General features: G+C 34.0%; 1 protein-coding gene across 1 annotated transcript; it reads left to right on the top strand.

Moving 5' to 3' along the window:
* Positions 1-386: 386 nt before the first annotated feature.
* On the top strand, positions 387-7,545 carry LOC144569165 (chaperone protein ClpC1, chloroplastic-like). Its single transcript, XM_078319374.1, has 13 exons — positions 387-532; positions 609-883; positions 1,157-1,418; positions 2,087-2,202; positions 2,572-2,694; positions 2,927-3,112; positions 3,274-3,489; positions 3,839-4,056; positions 4,408-4,483; positions 4,589-4,678; positions 5,247-5,487; positions 5,748-5,997; positions 6,666-7,545. The coding sequence occupies exons 2-13, from the start codon at positions 611-613 to the stop codon at positions 7,378-7,380; spliced, it is 2,766 nt and encodes a 921-aa protein (XP_078175500.1). The 5' UTR covers positions 387-532; positions 609-610; the 3' UTR covers positions 7,381-7,545.
* The last annotated feature ends 9,583 nt before the right edge of the window (positions 7,546-17,128 follow it).

Here is a 17,128-nt window from a genome sequence, read left to right on the forward strand (position 1 = left end):
TCGAGTGGGTCTCGGGTTTTTTTGTACACCCCTAATCTTGTGTTTGCCTTCTTTTGTGTGCTTATTGTACTCGATCTATCTTGCGGTAATATTTTTTCTCTATTGTTATTAGTGTCCTATCATGACAAAAATTCTGAATATGCTTCTAACTACAGCTATGTTGAAAAAGGCAGGGCGTGTTTTAAAAAATATCGAGGGAGTTGTATGTTCTTAGAATTTGTACAGCGTAGTTCCCACACACATAAGATCTCCTTAGTAAAATATCTTTTATTTTTATTTTTATGAAATACATGTAAAATATCATGAAACACGGTTTTGGAGCTGCCACGTGGCCTTGTTTTTACGTAACGACACCCCCAACTATTTATTTCTCTCACTTCCCCTCTAATGCAATAAAAAATCTATATAAAAGTCTCCACAACACCGACTGAAAGGAATCTCGCATTTCTTATCTATACTCTCTCTCGTCTCTCCAATACCCCTGAGATATTTTCTCTTCATACCTTAATCTCTCCGTCTCTAATCAATTTAGGTGCAATTCCTTTGCTCTCTCTTTCTCTCCGAGATAAGCTTAACATCGATCTAATTGTAAAAAAATTGTTGTACAGAGATGGCGGGAGCACTGGTTCAGCTAGCAGTTCTACCTAGTGGGGTAACAACTGGAGATGACAGCAAAATCAGAGGCACTTGGCGAAGGAATGGGAATTCTTCTAGAATTTTCATAACTGCGAGTTTAAACTCGGTTAGGAATTCTAATAGATTTTTTGGATCTTTCCCTTTAAGAAATCAAGAGGTGAAATATCACAGAGGAAGAACAAGAAGTTCTAGAAGGAAACTGTGCACTGTGGCCATGTTTGAGAGATTCACTGAAAAAGCTATTAAGGTGATCTAAAATTAATTCCTTTTTTGTTTTTTTTATTAATTCAAATACTCTATTGATGGATAAATTTCTACCCTTTATATGTGTTTTGTGTATTAAGAGATAGTATAGATTCAACCAAATCAAAACATAATTACAGAGCAGAATTAACTGTAATTTTAAGTTGTAGTTGTTCAACCTCATCCTTTATACTAATGTAAGATACCAGTATGAACATATGTACTGATTTAGATCAGCTCAAAATTTTGTATGATAATTCTTGCTAAAACCAAACAGGTAATTATGCTTGCTCAAGAGGAGGCTAGGCGGCTGGGCCACAACTTTGTTGGTACCGAACAGATACTTTTGGGTCTAATTGGGGAAGGAACCGGTATAGCTGCAAAAGTGCTGAAATCCATGGGTATAAATTTGAAAGATGCAAGGGTTGAAGTAGAAAAGATAATTGGAAAGGGAAGTGGTTTTGTGGCCGTGGAGATTCCATTCACAGCACGCGCTAAAAGGGTTCTAGAACTTGCCTTAGAAGAGGCCCGTCAAATGGGTGAGTAAACCTGCTATTAACCTTCCATTTGATCACATAAATACCATTACTTGTGAAATTAGATGTTAGTTTAGTTTGGTGTTTAATTGCACAATTCTAATTCGTACTTTTGGATCAAATTAAGTATAGGTGATGCTTATAGTAGGGGCGTTAATTATCAAGAGGTAACTGTGGTCCTAAATTGTGCAAATCTGAGTCATTGTTTGTACAACTGAGGATCAATTAAATCCAAAGAATGAATTTGTTGGCATGAATTGCCATGTAAAATTTCACTTTATCGGCCAAAAACAAAATATTTTGAAATACTTAGATTGGGTTCTGAAATAAAAATAGAGTAAACTCTAAATTTTCCTGAAGACTGAAAATTCCCTTTTGTTTCCTTGATATTATGGTTTAGCCCCTTTTGGTGGTTACTGTTTTATTACAATTTTCACTTTTCATGTCAATGCCATAATTTTGGTATCAGTCAAAAAGTAAGGGATACCGCATAAGCGTACTGAAGGATTTTTTTTTTAATCAGTTTCTAAATTAAAAATTGATGTCCCAGATCAAAATGGCACAATCTTGATTATTAGGAACCAATAAAACAATAAAAAATGATACTTGAAAGATAATTTACCCTGATTATTTTTTTTTTTCTCGACTAAATGAGTTTCATCAATTTGTAGGTCACAACTATATAGGATCAGAGCACTTGCTTCTTGGGTTACTCCGTGAAGGAGAAGGTGTAGCGGCACGCGTGCTCGAGAGCCTAGGAGCAGACCCAAACAGTATCCGTACACAGGTAAAATTAACTAGTACGTTGAAAACTTTTGTACTAGAGAGAAGTGATAGTTAACCACCCTCCAATCAAGCTTTTAGAATTCTTGTTGAATTTTATATGATATCAAATTAGGAGTTATTCAGTTCAAGCACCAGGGTTATAAATCAAATCTTAATCTTTTCACATTAATTTAAAGCTGCAGACAACAATTTTACTCTATATTGGAATTTTTCCATGATGCACTTCAGATGTACTGTTATTAATTTTACTGCTACTAATGTTTTTGTTGCTGTTGTGATAATCTTAAAATTTCCTGGATTTAAAGACTACTAGATCATGATTAACCATTATGGTGGTAGTTGTAGTTAATAGTTAAATTTTGTGTTTTAGGTAGTAAGAATGGTAGGAGAAAGCACGGAAGCAGTTGGTGCTGGTGTTGGTGGAGGCAGCAGTGGCAATAAAATGCCTACTCTAGAAGAGTACGGAACAAATCTTACTAAGCTAGCTGAGGAGGTACTCTTTTCCTTTCGTCAAATAACTGTGTCATGTGTGATTGAGTTAGTCACTACAGGACACCAACGACTTAGTTCCCCTATCAGCGTTGCAATGCTGTACTTTTGTAGCATCTGTCAGTTGCTTTGCATTAACTGGACTGCAGTTTGCAGTGATTTAATTCAATGATACAGCTATAAAAGCTCTTTCTTCAATTATATAAGTAAATGAAGTTGACGAGTGTTTTCAACAGGGAAAGCTAGATCCGGTGGTGGGGAGGCAAGAACAAATTCAGCGGGTAACACAAATTTTGGGCCGGCGCACAAAGAACAATCCTTGTTTGATTGGTGAACCTGGTGTAGGGAAAACTGCCATAGCTGAAGGCCTTGCCCAGAGAATTGCAAATGGAGATGTCCCTGAAACAATCGAGGGAAAACAGGTACAACATTCCTGTGTTAATTGAACTGTATTCGTACCTAAAAGTAATCGTTGCATAGTGCAGTGGTACATTAATACCATGGTATTGGTTGGGTCAAGCATTGATAAATCACCAATGGTATAAAAATCGATTTCGTGTCATGTGATACCTGTTTCTCTTAGGTAATAACCATCGACATGGGTCTGCTGGTGGCCGGTACGAAATACAGGGGGGAGTTTGAAGAGAGGCTGAAGAAACTGATGGAGGAAATAAAGCAAAGTGACGAGATTATACTCTTTATAGATGAAGTTCATACATTGATTGGTGCAGGTGCCGCTGAAGGTGCCATAGATGCAGCAAATATATTAAAACCAGCGTTAGCTAGAGGCGAACTTCAGGTATATGATTTTTTTTTTTTTTTTGAAATTGAGGTATAGAATTTCAGAATGTACTTCTCTCTTTTTTTAAAAAATGTTGGCAGGAGCTGCCAAAATGTTCAGAATGTACCCCTCTCTCTCTCTCTCTCTCTCTGATTGAGCTTGAAGTGCACTAATTATGTTTCGAAAAATAGCACCAATTACCGATAATTGAACTTTGAGGATGCGATTATGGCTCAGGAAAGCCTGAATTCTCCTCAATTTTGCCAATTTATCCTTGGTTTCCCTCACATGTTATGTAATAAATCCAAGACAAAATTAGAAAAAGAAGGGAATAATATTTTCTTTCCTCGTCTTCTGTGTTGTGTAGTGTATAGGGGCAACAACAATAGACGAATATAGGAAACACATTGAAAAGGACCCTGCACTGGAGAGGCGTTTCCAACCTGTTAAAGTGCCAGAACCATCAGTCGAGGAAACAATAGAGATTCTCAAGGGACTACGTGAACGGTATGAGATCCATCACAAGTTACGGTACACTGATGAATCCCTTACCGCTGCCGCACATCTCTCATACCAGTACATAAGGTAACTATACCAAACTTATTCCAGAATTCAAATTTAACCACAACAGAGCCAAGCCCTGATCAAACCTAAATAAACCTCAGCTCAAATGGTGCAATTAAACCTCAGATCAATTGAAATTCAAAAATCAGTAAAAGAACACATGAAGGGGAAGAAAATCTTACAAATTGGTGTTTAACCCCTGCATAGGTACCATCCTGGCCCTACGTGCGTGCTCAGAAACTGGGTGGCATAAAATTTGTTATGTTCCCAAAATACATTCAGCGAATTGTTGTTGTGTTATAAACCACTGTTAGTTAAGGGTATTTTGAACTATCATTATTAATACTTACATTTTTTTTCCTTATCTGTAAGCGATCGTTTCCTGCCTGATAAAGCAATAGACTTGGTTGATGAGGCTGGGTCAAGGGTCAGGCTTCGTCATGCACAGGTAATGAGAAGAGACTTTATCTGATTGTAATTACTAATCTAATTAAATAAATGTTAAGAGTAACTTTTGTGCTTTTACTTATTTACTTTATATGTTTTTCTTAAGCTTCCTGAAGAAGCAAAAGAAATCGACAAGGAGCTCCGGAAAATAACCAAGGAGAAAAATGAAGCCGTCCGAAGCCAAGACTTCGAAAAGGTATGCATCGTTCTGTCAAAATTTAGCATTTTTTCTTTTAATTCAACAGTATTACCGATTACCTTGGAAAGATTGCACATCTGATTATCAAAGCACTTCTAATGAGGTTTTTAGACAACAATTTCCAAATTGTGCTTTCCAGTATTTGAATTTGGAATTTAGTAACAATACAGAGTTCTTTAGCGCTTTGAACATATAATTTTTCTTTTCTTTTCTTAACTTCCATTAAAAAATAAGTCAGTTTTGTTCTTTATATAGCTATAAATGCTCGTTTTTTAACTACAATGATTTCTTAATTGTGTGTTCTGGTACTTGAATTTGGAATTAGTAACAATGTAGAGTTTCTCAGGAATTGGAACATCTAAAATTTAATCCCTTTTCTTTTCGTTATCTTTATTTTATAAATAAGTTGGTTATTTTTTTTAGGTTAGTTACAATACTTGTGTGATAGAAGCAGCAGTCCAATGAAAGTGCAAAAAGTATCAAATGATTTTCATATGTAACAGAAAAGACTGTCAAAATTTTCCTCTTGAAAACTTGAAAACATAAGAATAATTTTTAAATTTAGGCCGGCGAGCTACGCAACAAAGAGATTGAATTGCGTGCACAAATCACAGCGCTGGTTGATAAGGGAAAGGAACAAGTCAAAGCTGAGTCTGAATCGACCAATGAGTCAGGCCCGATTGTCACTGAGGCTGACATTGAACACATTGTTTCCTCGTGGACTGGTATACCAGTCGAGAAGGTCTCAACTGATGAATCTAATCGGCTACTTAAGATGGAGGAGACCCTACATAAGCGCATCATAGGTGATGTTGCTCACCCCTACTAAAAGAATATTAATTTGTTAATTTGCATTCTTAGTTGGTGCTTCTACCTCACATGGCATTTTCTGTACAGACCATCACCCATATAAATACTAACAGTAAAATATTATTTCATAGTAAGGATCTAGAGGGATTTGAACTCTGGTAGCAAATTCTCATACACGGTTGACTAGACATAATGTCTGGATGTTTTAACTGACTAGTAACTCGATTTTATTATTTTCTTTTTGAAAACTTAACAGGCCAAGATGAGGCAGTGAAGGCGATAAGCCGTGCAATACGTCGTGCCCGTGTTGGGTTGAAGAATCCAAACCGTCCGATCGCGAGTTTCATATTTTCAGGGCCCACTGGAGTCGGGAAGTCTGAGCTTGCAAAGGCGATTGCGGCATATTATTTTGGGTCAGAGGAAGCAATGGTTCGCCTTGACATGAGCGAGTTCATGGAGCGGCACACCGTCTCCAAGCTTATCGGGTCCCCTCCTGGTTATGTCGGGTAATGCTGGAATGGCCTATCACATGGCATTAGCTATTTACTGCATCATTTACTTTTCAGGGTAGCCGAGCTATGAAAAAATAGTATAATTTTCTTGGTATACTTGCTTGCAACAGCTCCATATCACTATATAAGGTGCACCACCAACTGGCAGTAAAATCATTAATTTATGAGATTTTTTTTTTCTTATTGTGGGGGGGTACCATGGACAACGAATTAACAATCTTGACAACCGTAAAAATAACATATGGTTAAAATCCGACAAGTAAAATATAATCTATATTTTATACATATCTTATACAAGAAAAATGATAATTTTTTTGCAAGTATCACTGTTCATCAAATGGCATGAAATTGGTAGTGGTCCATAGACAGCATTTGATGGAACATGAAAACTTCTTTAAATTACATGAAAATTAATACACAACCAATCTATAAGAACAACAATATATTTATAATTTCTTTTATATTTATAATTTTTTTTTTTGCATGATCTGGAAAAGCATTAATAAGGTCATCAAGATAAACCTTGTTCAGGGATCCCCGCCATTTTTTATATGAGCTCTGTTACAATTAGGCTACTTTTCCTTTCTGATAGATTTGAAAAATCTCCTTTCTTATTCCTAATTCAAATAAAACTTTTCCTGTGACTCTTGTGACCACTGCAGTTACACTGAAGGTGGACAGCTGACTGAGGCAGTGCGGCGACGGCCATACACCGTGATCCTCTTCGACGAAATTGAAAAGGCGCATCCGGATGTGTTCAACATGATGCTTCAAATCTTAGAAGATGGCCGGCTCACTGACAGCAAGGGCCGGACCATAGATTTCAAGAACACCCTCCTAATAATGACATCCAATGTTGGCAGCAGTGTGATTGAAAAAGGTAGCCGCAAGATCGGTTTCGATGTTGATGGTGATCTGCAAGACAACAGCTACAACAGGATCAAGAGTTTGGTCACGGAGGAATTGAAGCAATATTTCCGACCTGAGTTCCTCAACCGTTTGGATGAGATGATTGTATTCAGGCAACTCACCAAGCCAGAGGTAAAGGATATTGCTGATATCATGTTGAAGGAGGTGTTTGAGCGGTTGAAGAAGAAGGAGATCGACTTGCAAGTGACTGAGCGGTTTAGGGACAGAGTAGTGGACGAAGGTTATAGTCCGAGTTATGGTGCAAGGCCATTGCGAAGAGCTATCATGAGGCTTCTAGAAGATAGTTTGGCTGAGAAGATATTGTCAGAAGAGATCAAGGAGGGGGATTCGATTATAGTGGACGTGGATTCTGACAAGAAGGTTGTAGTTTTGAAAAGTGGTGTTAGTGCAAGTGAAATTACTGGAAGTGGACTTCCGGAAGCATCACCCCCTCCTGTTGCTGTCTGATGTGTACTTTATTAATATTTGCATAGTATACTTAATAAATTGTAGTTCAGTTTGTGTATATTAATTTGGGAGAAAAAGACATCAACACAGCTTGAAACAGAATTAAGCAAAACACATGTAGAACTTTGCCTAGAATGTATAGACTAGAGCTTTTAAATTCTTCCAGACCAATATAGCTAAAGACTAACACCTACTGCAACTGTAGGCTTGTGCATATTTTATTTGTGAAGATGCAAAACACTGGAATGAAACAGCGTTCCTAAATTCAGTATACCTTAAAAGTTTGAAGGGCGCAACGAATATTTGCAATACCTTTTCAATATCTGTAATTTTTGCATTATCTTCGTTGGTCAGATCCAATGCATAAAAGACAATATATCAATACGAAATGAATCATTTTCTTATCCATATACGTGGTACTTGAACCCGTTACAAATGAATACTTGGTATGCATTACAGAAGATATTGGAATGAAAAATCGAGCCAATAGGGAAAAAATATCAGAAGGCCGATCGGAGGAGGAGAAATATCGGGTGCTTGACCTCCAACCCGTGATTTCAAAGATAGGAGAAGGAGAATGATAGCTGGTCCATCTATTCCTGAGTGCACATGTTATGAGGCCCATTTGTTCGGCCCTTTAGATATTTGTCCCTATCTGTCTATAAATTTAAGATATTAGACACCTATTTTACACTATCGATCTTACTCCAAATTTATAGCCATTTTTTCGGAAATAACAATGTTTCATGGTCATTGTAATGCAATTGAGTATTTGAGTGCATATATATGTGTGTGTGTGTGTGGTCCCAAAGAACCATAAATGTTGTAGAATTACTAAACGATGTGGAGGGGCGGATCTAGGATTTTCATTACTAGGGGCAAAAAATATCGAATAAGATTTAAATAGCTTATCGGATTTAAATCTATTAACTAATTTATTACTAGATAAAAAATAATGCTTTCATTTTATATTTTATAATGTTCTGACTTGTAATTTATTATGCTTTAATTTATAATTCTAATTACCAATCATAATTCAAAAAAATTATTTTGATTTTAACACTAAATTTAACTTGAATTACAAATCAAACATTCAGAGAGGGGCAACCAAATTTCCAGGAGAGGCAAAGTTGATCGATATTGATAGATCACTACTAAAACTCGAAATTCAGGGGAGGCGGCTACCCCTCGGTCTATGCTGGGTCCGCCCCTGCGGATCGAGTGCACTTAGTTAAGGAAGATTTCGTAAACAGTCCGAAGTGCACTTAGTTAAAAGAAGATTTTGTTAAAAGAAGACTTAGTTAAGGAAGATTTCACACGCTACAATCATCTTTAATTATGTTAGTAATTCTAATGCATGTCAAAATTTTAATGTGCATCCTATCTTATTCAGAGGCGGAATAACTTTCGATATATATATCTCTATCTATCTATCTATCTATATATATATAGAGAGAGATGAGCTATGGTGAATTGCAATGTATGGGCATCCTTGTGCATTGGACTATAAAAGTCCAAATGACCGATCCAAACCGTTCATCTTGTTCTTTATATTAATATGTGCTTGGAGACCAAGTTTTACATTTTTTGAAATTTTTTTACTATTTATTAAGCCACTTTGAAAATCGCTGATCCGATGGTCCAGAAATTTTTACTGTTTTTTACTGTTCATCCAGATTTTCAGATTTTTCAAAGTGGCTTAATAAATAGTAAAAAAATTCCAAAAAAATGTAAAACTTGGTCTCCAAGCACATATTAATATGGAGAACAAGATGAACGGTTTGGATCGGTCATTTGGACTTTGAAGCCGTGATTTATAGTCCAATGCACAAGGGTGCCCATGCATTGCAATGCTCCCAAATACTCCCTATCTTTCAAATCTTGTTTCTCCATTTTCAAAGTCTGAATAATCAATCTGAACCGTTAGATGCGATCTATATATTAAGATGTGATTGGAGACCAAATTTTACATTTTTTGAATTTTTTTACTATTTATTAAACCACTTTGAAAATCACTGATCCAATGGTCCAGAAAATATAAAATCAGCGATTTTCAAAGTGGCTTAATAAATAGTAAAAAAATTCCAAAAAATATAAAATTTGGTCTCCAAGCACATCTTAATATATAGATCGCATCTAACGGTTCGGATTGACTATTCGAACTTTGAAAACGGAGAAAAATGATTTGAAAGATAGGGTGCATTTGAAACCTCCTCATATATATATATATATATACACACAATCGATTGTTCCTAGCCTCCCGTACAACCAAGTTATTTTTTGATTTTTAAAGTCCAAATGATCGATCCAAACCGTTAGATGTGATCTCCATATTAAAATGTGCTAGGAGACCAAATTTTACATTTTTTGAATTTTTTTTACTATTAAGCCACTTTGAAAATCGTTGATCCAACGGTGGCTTAACCAAACAGTAAAATCAGAAGCTACCGTTGGATCAGCTATTTTCAAAGTGGCTTAATAAATAGTAAAAAAATTCCAAAAAATGTAAAATTTGGTCTCCTAGCACATTTTAATATGGAGATCACATTTAACGGTTTGGATCGATCATTTGGACTTTAAAAATGGGAAAACGACTTGGTTGTACGGGAGGCTAGGAACAATCGATTGTATGTTAGCCTATCTCTCTCTCTCTCTCTCTCTCTCTCTATACATATATATATACATAGAGTGTGACTAATATGCATTCGGTAGCACTTCGGCCGAAGTGCTACCGATTCATTTTCCGATTTTTAAAGTCCAAATGATCGATCCAAACCGTTAGATGTCATCTCCATATTAAAATGTGCTTGGAGATCAAATTTTACATATTTTGAAATTTTTTTACTATTTATTAAGCCACTTTGAAAATCGCTGATCCAACGGTGGCTTACAAAACAGTAAAAATCAGAAGCTACCGTTGGATCAGGGATTTTCAAATTGGCTTAATAAATAGCAAATAAATTCCAAAAAATGTAAAATTCGGTCTCGTAGCACATTTTAATATGGAGATCACATCTAACGGTTTGGATCGATCATTTAGACTTTAAAAATCGGAAAATGACTTGGTTGCACGGGAGGCTAAGAACAATCGATTGTTTATTAGCCTACCTCTATATATATATATATATATATATATATATATATATATATATATATAGGAATATGCTAGCATGCTATGCATAGCATAGAACCCCTCCATGCAACGGCTCGGATTTCGAGTTTTCAAAATCCTAACGGTCGATCCGAACCGTTCATCTTGTTCTCCATATTAATATGTGTTTGGAGACCAAATTTTACATTTTTTGGAATTTTTTTACTATTTCTTTAGATTTATTGAAAATCGCTGTTTTCAGCAAATCTGGACCATAAAAAAACAGCGATTTTCAATAAATCTAAAGAAATAGTAAAAAAATTCCAAAAAATGTAAAATTTGGTCTCCAAACACATATTAATATGGAGAACAAGATGAACGGTTCGGATCGACCGTTAGGATTTTGAAAACTCGAAATCCGAGCCGTTGCATGGAGGGGTTCTATGCTATGCATAGCATGCTAGCATATTCCTATATATATATATATAGAGGTAGGCTAATAAACAATCGATTGTTCCTAGCCTCCCGTGCAACCAAGTCATTTTCCGATTTTTAAAGTCTAAATGATCGATCCAAACCGTTAGATGTGATCTCCATATTAAAATGTGCTACGAGACCGAATTTTACATTTTTTGGAATTTATTTGCTATTTATTAAGCCACTTTGAAAATCCCTGATCCAACGGTGGCTTAACCAAACAGTAAAATCAGAAGCTACCGTTGGATCAGCGATTTTCAAAGTGGCTTAATAAATAGTAAAAAAATTCCAAAAAATGTAAAATTTGGTCTCCTAGCACATTTTAATATGAAGATCACATCTAACGGTTTGGATCGATCATTTGGACTTTAAAAATTGGAAAACGACTTGGTTGCACGAGAGGCTAGGAACAATTGATTGTTTATTAGGCTAGGAACAATCGATCATTTTATATATATATATAGACTGTGGCTAATTTGCTGCCGGCAGCATTTCTGTCAGCGGTGCTGCCGGCCTTTTTTTCATTTTCTGATGTCCAAACAACAAATCTAAACCGTTAGATGTTTAATCTATACTATAATCTACTTGGAGACCAAATTTTATATTTTTTGGAATTTTTTTACTATTTATTAAGCTAGTTTGAAAACTGTTGATTTCAATGCTGCAGAAATTTACTGAAAACAGCAGTTTTCAAACTAGCTTAATAAATAGTAAAAAAATTTCAAAAAATATAAAATTTGGTCTCCAAGTAGATTATAATATAGATTAAACATCTAACGGTTTAGATTTGTTGTTTGGACATCAGAAAATAAAAAAATGGTGGCAGCACCTCCGGCTATAATGCTGCCGGCAGCAAATTAGCCGGACCCTATATATATATATATATAGAGATGGGCTATGGTGCATTGCAATGCATGGAGGGGTTTGTGCATTGGACCATAAATCTAAAATTCAAAATCCAAATGGCCGATCCAAACCGTTCATCTTGTTCTCCATATTAATATGTGCTTGGAGACCAAATTTTACATTTTTCTGAATTTCTTTTGCTATTTATTAAGTATTTTACAAAATTGTTGATCCAACGGTGGCTGCTGATTTTACTGTTTTGTTAAGCCACCGTTGGATCAACAATTTTTTAAAATACTTAATAAATAGTAAAAAAATTCAGAAAAATGTAAAATTTGGTCTCTAAGCACATATTAATATGGAGAACAAGATGAACGGTTCGGATCGGTCATTTGGATTTTGAATTTTAGATTTATGGTCCAATGCACAAACCCCTCCATGCATTGCAATGCACCATAGCCCATCTCTCTCTGTCTCTCTCTCTCTCTCTCTCTATATATATAGAGAGAGAGAGGGGTTTGAAAATCATTTGTTCTATCTCTGAAACAAATGATTCGGTTTTCCTATTTTCAAAGTCCAAAAAGCCGATCCAAATCATTGGATGTTTAATCTATATTAAAATGTGCTTGGAGACCAAATTTGACATTTTTTTGACTTTTTTTTTTTATAAAAACAACGATTTTCAAACCATCTTAATAAATAGTAAAAAAATTTCAAAAAAAATATAAAATTTGGTCTCCAAGCATATTTTAATATAGATTAAACATCTAACAATTTGGATAAGATGTTTGGACTTTGAAAATCGGAAAACTGAATCGTTTGTTTACGATATTTCTGGCAAAAGAAATAAATCGCTCTCCTATTAGTCCTGGTGGATAACCGATAGAGGTATCAAACGTTTGATACTCCGAGGCGAGACGTTCCTCAGATTCGCTCTTCTCGGTCTGCTGCATTCCAATTAGAATTTGGAGACAAGATATAAATATGTTATATTAATCTATTTAATTTGTAAATAGATTAACGTTTTAGAAAACAATTATGGAGTAGATATGTAAAAGGATTAAATTGAGTTTTGATGTCAAAGGAATACTGAAGGTGGACCGCCTTGGAGATTCAGTCTTCTCGGTCTGCTGCATTCCAATTAGAATTTGAAGACAAGATATAAATATGTTATATTAATCTATTTAATTTGTAAATAGATTAAAGCTTTAGAAAATAATTATGGTGTAGATCTGTAAAATGATTAAATTGAGTTTTGATGTCAAAGGAATACTGAAGGTGGACCGCCTTGGAGATTCGGTCTTCTCGGTCTGCTGCATTCCAATTAGAATTTGGAGACAAGATATAAATATGTTATATTAATCTATTTAATTTGTAAATAGATTAAAGCTTTAGAAAACAATTATGGAGTAGATCTGTAAAATGATTAAATGGAGTTTTGATGTCAAAGGAATACTGAAGGTGGACCGCCTTGGAAAGTTTCTTGACATACCCCGTTTAATTCTTGGCTTAAGTTAAAAGTAAAATTTTTGTTTTACGCTCATTCCGCATCTTAAACTAATCAATGGGTTTGAACTGTCAAAATCCAACATGACTAATATGCATTCGGTAGCATATGGCGGCATATGCATACGGTCCAAATTTGAGATTTCAAAATCCAAAAAGTCGATCTGAACTATTCATCTTGTTCTCCATATTAATATGTGTTTGGAGACCAAATTTTACATTTTTCTGAATTTTTTTACTATTTATTAAGCCACTTTGAAAATTGTTGATCCAACGGTGGCTGCTGATTTTTAGTTTTGTTAAGTCACCGTTGGATCAACAATTTTCAAACCAGCTTAATAAATAGTAAAAAAATTCCAAAAAATGTAATATTTGGTCTCCAAGCACATTTTAATATAGATTGAACATCTAACAGTTTGGATTTGTTGTTTGAACATCAAATACTAAAATATGACCCGTAAGCACTTAGGTCGAAGTCCTACCGGTAGCAATTTAGCCATACTCTCTCTCTCTCTCTCTCTCTCTCTCTCTCTCTCTATATATATATATATATAAGGAAGGATCCAATTACACCCTTTTTTGGTGACATCGGATTACACCCTATGTTTTCAAAGTCCAAACAGTCGATCGAAAATTTGATCAGATCAAAATTTACTTTTTTTTATAATTTTTTTAACTATTTATTAAGTATTTTACAAAATTGTTGTTTTCATATCCTTAAATTTTTGTACCCATCTTTATTAATAAATAGTAAAAAAAATCAAAAAAATGTAAAATTTGATATGTAAAATTGTATCCATCATGTTGAACGATTTGGATCGACTGTTTTGGATTTTGAAAATGTCGGATGTATACTTGGTAGCTTCTACCAAGGATTTCAAAAGAAAAAAAAATATAGGATGTAATCCGGCAACACACATAAATAAAAGAAGTGAGGCTATGGTGCTTAAAACCACATACACCAGCACACATAGTTCAAATACATATAAGGTCAATCATATACAATTTTTTTATGTAGAATAAAAATCAATTTTAGAGTATCATAATACTCTAAATTAAATAAAAAATTATAATAAATACAAAAATTTTGACAAAAAAGGATTAATTAGCCTCCATTTTTTTCTCTTAGCTCCGCCTTTGATGTTATCCCATAGTTAGAAAATTGATGTTAATTCTTAAAAGACAAAATATAGCATACCAATATCTGATTCCAGATCTATATGTTTAGAGCAAGCTTCTAAATAGCTAGCTATAGCGGCGCTATAGCTACACTATAGCTTTTTCGGACCATAAACGCTAAGCTATGAGAGAAAATTGCGCTAACTCAGCTACGACCGCTATAGCTATAATAGCTGACCGCTATTACCGCTATATGAGACCCGCTATAGCTACCGCTATGCTACATGATTTTTTTTTTGCAATTTATATGGACTTCTGTACTTCTATTCTTATTTCTAATGCTACATGGTCTTCTACGATAAGTATACTAAACCAAACTATATGCTTCTATTTTTATTTGTGATTTATTCTATCATTCTATATCGAGAAATATTCAAATACTAATTATTCATTTTGATTACTCTTTTTATAGTATTCGTTTGTAAAATTATTATCGTTCGTTTCAATTGAAAGCTGATTTTGATTATTATTATAATTATAAAATGTTTAAATATGTATATTGACTTCATTTACCTTATAAAATTAATTGCTCTTTGTCTATTATAATATGTAATACCATGAAGTATAAACTATTAAATAATGTTACTTTTTAGATTTTTTTCATTCTTATTTGCGTAATTGATAAAAAGTATAGACTTAGATTAGTTGTCATTTAGTTGTTACATCAATTCTCTAATATTGATTATGTTGATAATTAGTAGAAATATAGAATATAAAGTTTGAAAAGGGAAAATCGCTATGTGTGATAGCTTTCGCTATAGCTACGCTATTCGCAATAGCTTTTTTTTTTTGTCTCCCCGCTATGCCGTTATAATCGCTATTTAGAACCTTGGTTTAGAGCAGACCTTTTGTTTTCATCTACTAATAATATAAACCTTCAAAAGTAGTTTTTCTTCTACGAAAGAAAGAAAAGTACTAAATTTCTCATGTTTAAATACTGAAATGCACCCTTAAATTATATATTCAGATTATATATTGAAACATATGTAAATCAAAGTAGGGTTAGTAAAATTATATTTATGAGCATTTTTTGCTAGTAATTAACATGCCCTAATTTGTTTATACTGTTTTACATTTTTTTTTTTATTGAAGGACATCGGTACATCATTTTTTAGATGTTATTTTTGAGAATTGAATTTGCAACATCTCCGTAAAGAAACAAAATTTGTGCCAGTGCTCTAAGTCTGCAGGCATTTTTATGTTTTTATTTTAGCTAGAAAGGATCTAATGCCTATATTTTTGGTGCCCCTCATGACAACAATTTTTTTTTTCTCAAACGATTATATGAACTGTGAACCCAATTCCATCTATTTCTTATGTATTGCCTTCATCTAAATAATAATAAAATTTTGAATTTGTTTTATGTAAGTCAAAGATAAGGAGAAATCGGCGGTCTAAATTTGATTATACTAAACTAATGATTTCCGTGTTTTATATCTTTAAAAAAATGAATTTTAAAATTTCTTATTTTCGACGTAAATAAATGCAATATTACTCTAGAAATAAATCAAGATCAACATTTCATGTTACTTGTCTGATATTTGATTTTAAATTAATTCTAACGAATAATTTTGGTCGACATGATACGTTTAGATGACACAGGAATAGCGCTAACCCCAGTAATAGCTGTTATTCCTGGCGAGCTATTCTCAACACAACACGTTTGGATGAAAAAAAACGCTATTCTCAACAAAAGAATAGCTCGGGTTAGCTGCTATTCTGCTATTCTGCTATTCCTATGAAATGTTGGGTTAGCAGCTATTCCAAGCTATTCCTTGATTCATAGCATTATTAGTAGGGGTGCAAACGGATCGGATAGTGCTCAACCCATATCCGTATCCGTATTTTTTCCGGATACGGATACGGATCGGATAGTAATCGGATACGGATCGGATATTAAACGGATACAGATACGGATCGGATATTTTCGGATACGAATACAGATACGAATATAATTTGAATTTCTAATTCAAAATATATATCTAATTAACTTGCTACACCATTACAAAATATATATCTAATTAACTAAAATTCACCAACATAAATATAACTTTAATTAAAAGTACCAACACAAAAGATCATCTTTAAAGATATTCTAATACAAAAGATAAATAGACACAAAAAAATTCTCTCAACTCTTAACATATCCGGATCCGGATAATTATCCGTATCCGTATCCGATTCTGAAACTCAACTCGTATCCATATCCGAATCCGCATAAAAAAAATCTGTATCCGTATCCAAATCTGCAACTATCCGTATCCGAATATCCGAATCCGCAAAAATTCAGATACGGATCCGGATTCGGACGGGTAATATCCGACCCGTTTGCACCCCTAATTATTAGATCCCTCATTTACTACTTCTTGAAGTCTAGTATAAATGTATAATGTATCATTTCAATCCGAAATAATAATATTTATGTTTTGTCTCATTATTTGAGATCGATTGCTCATTAAAGTGCTTATCTGAAAAGTTGGCGTGCTAATTATCTGTTCTTTTTTTTAATAAAAGAACTGTGGTGTACTCTAACATTTTTTAAATATTATTTTCGAAAAATAAATATATATGTATCTTTAAATAAAGATGTGTGTTCGTACTACTACACTAAATCTATAATTCTGATTAGGGCTGTACAAAATTGTTCAA

The sequence above is a fragment of the Carex rostrata genome, chromosome 18 (assembly GCF_964058835.1).
Source record: "Carex rostrata chromosome 18, lpCarRost1.2, whole genome shotgun sequence".
Taxonomy (NCBI): domain Eukaryota; kingdom Viridiplantae; phylum Streptophyta; class Magnoliopsida; order Poales; family Cyperaceae; genus Carex; species Carex rostrata.

Excerpts from the sequence above, each read along its gene's own strand:
- LOC144569165 (XM_078319374.1), top strand. The coding sequence starts at position 611 with ATGGCGGGAGCACTGGTTCAGCTAGCAGTTCTACCTAGTGGGGTAACA. Across the intron at positions 4,057-4,407 it reads CTCTCATACCAGTACATAAG|CGATCGTTTCCTGCCTGATA; the intron begins GTAACTATACCA and ends CTTATCTGTAAG. Across the intron at positions 4,679-5,246 it reads GAAGCCAAGACTTCGAAAAG|GCCGGCGAGCTACGCAACAA; the intron begins GTATGCATCGTT and ends TTTTAAATTTAG.